The sequence below is a fragment of the Vigna umbellata genome, chromosome 10 (genome assembly GCF_029865625.1).
Source record: "Vigna umbellata cultivar VRB3 chromosome 10, Vumbellata_1.0, whole genome shotgun sequence".
Lineage (NCBI taxonomy): Eukaryota > Viridiplantae > Streptophyta > Magnoliopsida > Fabales > Fabaceae > Vigna > Vigna umbellata.
Window position 1 is genome coordinate 18718169 of NC_142174.1, and position 5947 is coordinate 18724115.

At 37.7% G+C, this 5947-nt stretch overlaps 1 protein-coding gene across 1 annotated transcript; it reads left to right on the top strand.

Moving 5' to 3' along the window:
- The first annotated feature begins 1970 nt into the window (after positions 1–1970).
- Positions 1971–5241, top strand: ABCG14 (ATP-binding cassette 14). Its single transcript, XM_047327023.2, has 5 exons — positions 1971–2455; positions 2579–3371; positions 3644–3820; positions 3915–4102; positions 4387–5241. Exons 1-5 carry the CDS (start codon positions 2279–2281, stop codon positions 5029–5031), a joined length of 1980 nt encoding a protein of 659 aa, XP_047182979.2. The 5' UTR covers positions 1971–2278; the 3' UTR covers positions 5032–5241.
- Positions 5242–5947: the final 706 nt, after the last annotated feature.

Sequence of the window (5947 nt, forward strand, 5' to 3'; positions counted from 1 at the left end):
ACGAATGTTGAAAATCACAGCGCTTTATGATCAATACCATGTTGCTAGAGGGAATATATATTCATATAGGAATCACTTAGCTTTGCAAAGTAATGCACCATTAATTTCACCTTTACATTTACTATCATCCAAAATAAAGTAGTATATATACATGGCTAGACAAGTTTAATGATCCTGGTAAAATCCTCACGTACCCTTTTCCTGTTCTTCATTCTTTTGAATTTATTCTTGCTTCTTCTACTTCCAGGAATGTAAAGTTTTCACTGTGAGGCATCCAACTTTATTATCACCTTCTATTGCACCAGACACATGACAACTGTTCAACAAAACTTGCAAGGCAAAGAGTGTTGTCATGGGAATGAGGAATTAAAAGTTTTCAAAAAATTGTTTCATTTTCTTCTCTCTCTTTTTTTCCAGATGGATGGCTGTCACATGCAGAGTAAAGAGGCAAGAGAATATAACGCACTTTTGGTTTCATTTTGGAGGGTTCTTTTACTCACTGCTTGACCATAACTAACACCAAGCACATGGGGGAGACAAAATCATGTCGTTGTCCTCAAAACGTACCAATTGATAATAACATTAATAATAACATTGTAAACGATATTTTTTTAAATGAAAACAACCAAATTTCTCATCCATTCATATTTTAAAAAGATGTTAAATTCCATGATTATTTGTAAGCGGTTGAGAAAAATGACAGACCAACCACAGATGTCAGGATCCTTAAAAAGATATTTCTTTTCTTTCCCACGTCAGTAGGTAACAATGTACCATCTCTTGTGCTTATGAGTTCTTCCTCGGATACAAATCTTTTAGAGGGTAAGAAGTAACAAAAAAATCCATGCAGAAATAGATGTCATTAACCGTAATGTAGTCATAGGTTCTTGTCTTCACATGTAAGACAGATATGAAGGAAATGAATTGAAATTTCTGATCAATGGTGTAGTTTCCTTTGTAATAGTTTTCACGTTTTACCTTTATAGAACATATCAGTAATCGGATTCCAGAAAGATATAGCATATTTCAGGTACGAAGAGGCTTAACCAAAACACTTTTTAGTTGAGAGACATAAGATATTGAGTTTGGATCTTACTTCAAAAACTTCTTCAGCCTCAAGTTTAATAAATCTTATAAGACTTCTTCATGGTCATGCTACATGACAATATTAAGTTTGCAGATTAAGGGGATATGAAAGTATCCGTATTTCCTATGAAAGGAAGGTGGATTGGCAAAATGATTAGAACTAAGAATGTTAAAAAAACTGACACAAGTGTATAAAGGACTATTCACCATGGTTTACTGCTTGTTCTATTGAATTTGTTTGTCCCTTGTTGAAATGGTCCAGGAGCCATCATGCTCACAGTATTGTAATTTGTAACAGTATTCAAATGTTTCTATTTTCACATGTCCACAACCTAGTATGCACAGTACAATCTTCAAAAGGAAAAGAATGGTAGCGTAAAATGAACAAAGCATATCCAACAGATAGCTAAAAATCTCGAGGGTAATATCACAAAGCATTAAAGAGACCCACTTGCTTCAAAAATTGAGCCAGTACATAGTTATGAAACAAAAATACTATCGTTGTCATAACAGGTGGTACTAGCATTTAGTTTTTTATTTGCAGCTACATGCATAAATACGATAACAAGAATCCCTCCAATATCACCAGAAATGAAAAAGTTGATGCAGCAACTCTGTAGTCATCCTTTTGTTTTCTTGTTTGTGATGTGGCTAGGCATCACTTCACGGACTAGTGAAAAATATTGATGTAAAAACCTAGAGAGGGAGAAGATATTTGAACTTATGATAGAAGTGAATTTTTTCGTATGCATGTGGATCAACTAGCTACTGTTGTATGAATCGTTTCTATTCGTGTGAGCCAATTTCAACCAGAACCTTTATGATGAGAAAACAGTGAAATCAATAAAGGTAAACCGTGAAAAAAAAATGTGTTAGAAATTGAAAAGGCAAGAATGATCTTAAGCAACGGTTCAGAATTTCTATGTTTTTTGGTGAGCATGGTCGTGATAGAATAATTTGAGATAAAAAGGTGGGATTCCACCATCCAAGGGTGGCCTATATACGGGATTATTACACAGTGCACATCCTAGTCCTTGCTATATATTTATGTGCTGCTTCTAGCTACACATTGGAACATCAAGTTAAAAGCAATATATTAACTTCTCTCAGTTCTCAATCCTTCCCCACCCGTCCCCACTCCCTATCACCATTATTTTCACCAGAACACTGAGAATCCCTTACTTCTTTAGCCATGCCACAGAACTGCATAGCACCAAAGCCAGAATATTGTAATAGTCTTCACTCTGTGGAAGGACCTCCAGAGATGACTGAGTCCCATAACTCAACTGTCCTTTCTCATTCCATGCAAACCAATGAACAACAACAACAACCTTTTCCAAAACTCATTATGTACCCAATAACTCTGAAGGTAATTCACCAGTCCCATAACAAGAGCGCCTATAATACTCGTGTCCCACACTTGCATTGAGTCTATGCATACATTGATGAAAAAATATACGTTGTTGCTAATCTCTTGTGTCTTGGTTTGCAGTTTGAGGAACTGGTGTACAAAGTTAAACTAGAGCAGAAAGGAGGATGCTGGGGCAGTACATGGACTTGCAAGGAGAAGACCATACTGAATGGAATTACTGGTGTGGTGTGTCCAGGAGAAATACTAGCTATGCTGGGGCCATCAGGCAGTGGCAAAACCACACTTCTCACAGCACTTGGAGGCCGGCTCAGCGGCAAACTATCTGGTAAGATCACGTACAACGGGCAACCTTTTTCTGGTGCCATGAAGAGAAGAACAGGTTTTGTGGCTCAGGATGATGTGCTATATCCTCACCTAACTGTCACTGAAACTCTAGTGTTCACTGCACTTCTGAGGCTTCCCAACAGCTTGAGCAGAGATGAAAAGGTTCAACATGTAGAGAGAGTGATCACTGAACTAGGCCTGACTCGTTGCAGGAGCAGCATGATAGGTGGCCCACTTTTTAGAGGAATTTCAGGAGGAGAAAAAAAGAGAGTGAGCATAGGCCAAGAAATGCTCATCAACCCAAGCCTCCTGTTGCTGGATGAGCCTACTTCAGGCTTGGATTCAACCACAGCACAAAGAATCCTCAACACAATCAAGCGCCTAGCTAGTGGGGGTAGAACTGTTGTCACCACTATTCACCAACCCTCTAGTAGGCTCTACTATATGTTTGATAAGGTGGTCTTGCTCTCGGAAGGCTGCCCCATCTATTATGGTCCTGCTTCAACTGCCTTAGACTACTTCTCTTCTGTTGGCTTTTCCACATGTGTGACTGTCAATCCAGCTGATCTCTTGCTTGATCTTGCCAACGGTAATGGACAGTAATCATTTTGCTTCACACTTTCAGTTCCTTTTTTTCCAATAAGAGTTAATAACTATAAAACCAATGGACTTCAAAAGTGGAAGCTGGGCACACACTCTTTTTCCTTTTATCATTACTTAACTGGCTCTATTATTTTTTTCCTCGTCCACCTCGAAATTTTACTCCACTTAAAATGAGTCATAGTGTAGCTAGTAGGACATATTTGTTATGGTTTGGTATTCTTTCGAAGAAAGCAACACTAATGTTATGATGCTTTGCAGGGATTGCCCCAGACTCCAAGCAAGCAACTGAACAAAGTGAGGGACTGGAACAAGAGAGGAAACAGGTGAGAGAATCCCTCATCTCTGCTTATGAGAAGAATATATCTCCGAGGCTGAAAGCTGAGATTTGCAGCATGGAAGTGAACAACCAAAATATCACAAAAGATGCTTGTGCAAGTAGGTCTTCTTTTCTATCTTTAAGGGGAAAACAATCATAGCTCTATTATTAGTCCCAGTGGCCTGAAATGTCTCTATTGATGAATTGATTCAGGAAATTCGATAAAGCCAGAACAATGGAGCACAAGCTGGTGGCATCAGTTCAAAGTACTATTACAAAGGGGAGTGAAGGAGCGAAGGTATGAAGCCTTCAACAGGCTGAGAATATTCCAAGTTGTAAGTGTCGCTTTTCTTGGTGGACTACTGTGGTGGCATACTCCGGAGTCACACATTGAAGATCGGGTAAGTAGCAATTGCTTCAAGGTTATCTTTTCCAGTTGATGATATTGACAGCCAATTAATAACAACTAAAAAAGTACTGGTAACATATATGATTAGGCCTTTAATCTGATCGAGTTCCTTTTCTTATTCATGTCAACATCACACCATTTTCAAGTTCAAGCAGTGTTTCCCGAACTCCAAGAAGTCAAACTATGATTAATATTGCTTGGCTATACATTTTTTGTTCTGTAAAGTTTAACACTTAAGAGGGACTAATATGGGGTTGCACTGTATGTGTAATGCAGGTTGCCTTGCTCTTTTTCTTTTCTGTTTTCTGGGGATTCTACCCTCTCTACAATGCTGTTTTCACATTCCCTCAAGAGAGGAGAATGCTGATCAAGGAACGTTCATCAGGAATGTATCGCCTTTCTTCCTACTTTCTTGCCAGAACAATAGGAGACTTGCCACTGGAGCTTGCACTTCCAACTGCATTTGTTTTCATAATCTATTGGATGGGAGGGCTTAAACCTGATCCTGTGACTTTTATCCTTTCTCTTCTTGTGGTTCTTTACAGTGTTGTTGTCTCTCAAAGCCTTGGTTTAGCATTTGGTGCTATTTTGATGGAGATTAAACAGGCAACTACTCTAGCTTCTGTGACAACCCTTGTGTTTCTCATTGCTGGAGGGTACTATATACAACAGATTCCTCCATTCATTGTGTGGCTCAAGTATTTGAGCTATAGCTACTACTGTTACAAGCTGCTTTTAGGTGTCCAGTACAATGAAAATGACTACTATGAATGTTCAAAGGGGGAGCTGTGCAAAGTGGCAGATTTTCCTCCTATCAAATCAATGGGCTTGAATCATTTGTGGGTTGATGTGTGCATTATGGCCCTGATGTTGGTGGGTTATCGACTAGTTGCTTATTTTGCACTGCATAGAGTTAGGTAGATCAAAATTATGACGGAGCTCCCATACACACAGCACGAGAACTTGAAGAGTTTTTGTACAAGTCAACCGAGGAATAATGCTAGAATACTAGACTTTCGATGGAACTCATGTAATGAAATTTTATCAACTCTCCCTGACTGAGTTGAATGTACAAGACTTATTTTTAATAGATTAGAGAATACTAACTCTATATTTCTTCTTCAACATAAATTCAACTACATAATGTGTCTATGTATGCCACGTGATAAGAAGCAAGAGAAATAACACTGCATTCTAATCAGCATAAAGGTCAAAGATAACGTCCAGAAGATTAAGGCTGAATACTCAGAACCGTTTTCTATCTCTCAAACACAATTGTAGATTATTGTCAGGCATTTGAAACCACAAGTTTGTTGTTTCCTTTCTCAACGAAGAGTTTAATCTAATTTATCAGAGCAAACAAAATTTATATTGTCAATCAATAAAAACTTAGTAAGAATGATTCTAAAGATAGTCACTGTAAAAATCAACACACTGATCATACATGGCAGTCTGTCAATGAATGACAGTGTAAAAACACTTTACACTCAGTGCACACACTGTTTATTTACTCTTTTTCTAACTTAGTGGAAATTATCAGAGGTTTTGTTGAATTTTTCACTCATGATTAAAGAGTATGGTGGGTTAGAGTGCTTAGAAGAATTAGCATACCATTAAAATTGATCCAACTAACCAAGTGTTATTCATCATCCAATGATGAATAAATGATGGCTTAATTGAAAACCAAATGATAATCAAAGATTAAGCCTAGTTAATGGACATCAAATTCAGCTTGATAAAATAATCGAAAGTGGATGGATGGCAATGTGTTATGAAAAGTGATTACCAAGAAGACCATTGAAATCAGGTTCATACTTCATCTATATAAAAAAGGATA

Bases quoted from the DNA above. Each gene is read 5' to 3' on its own strand.
- ABCG14 (XM_047327023.2), top strand. From the start codon at position 2,279: ATGCCACAGAACTGCATAGCACCAAAGCCAGAATATTGTAATAGTCTT. The intron at 2,456-2,578 runs GTAATTCACCAG...CTTGGTTTGCAG, and splicing joins TGTACCCAATAACTCTGAAG to TTTGAGGAACTGGTGTACAA. The intron at 3,821-3,914 runs GTAGGTCTTCTT...GAATTGATTCAG, and splicing joins CACAAAAGATGCTTGTGCAA to GAAATTCGATAAAGCCAGAA.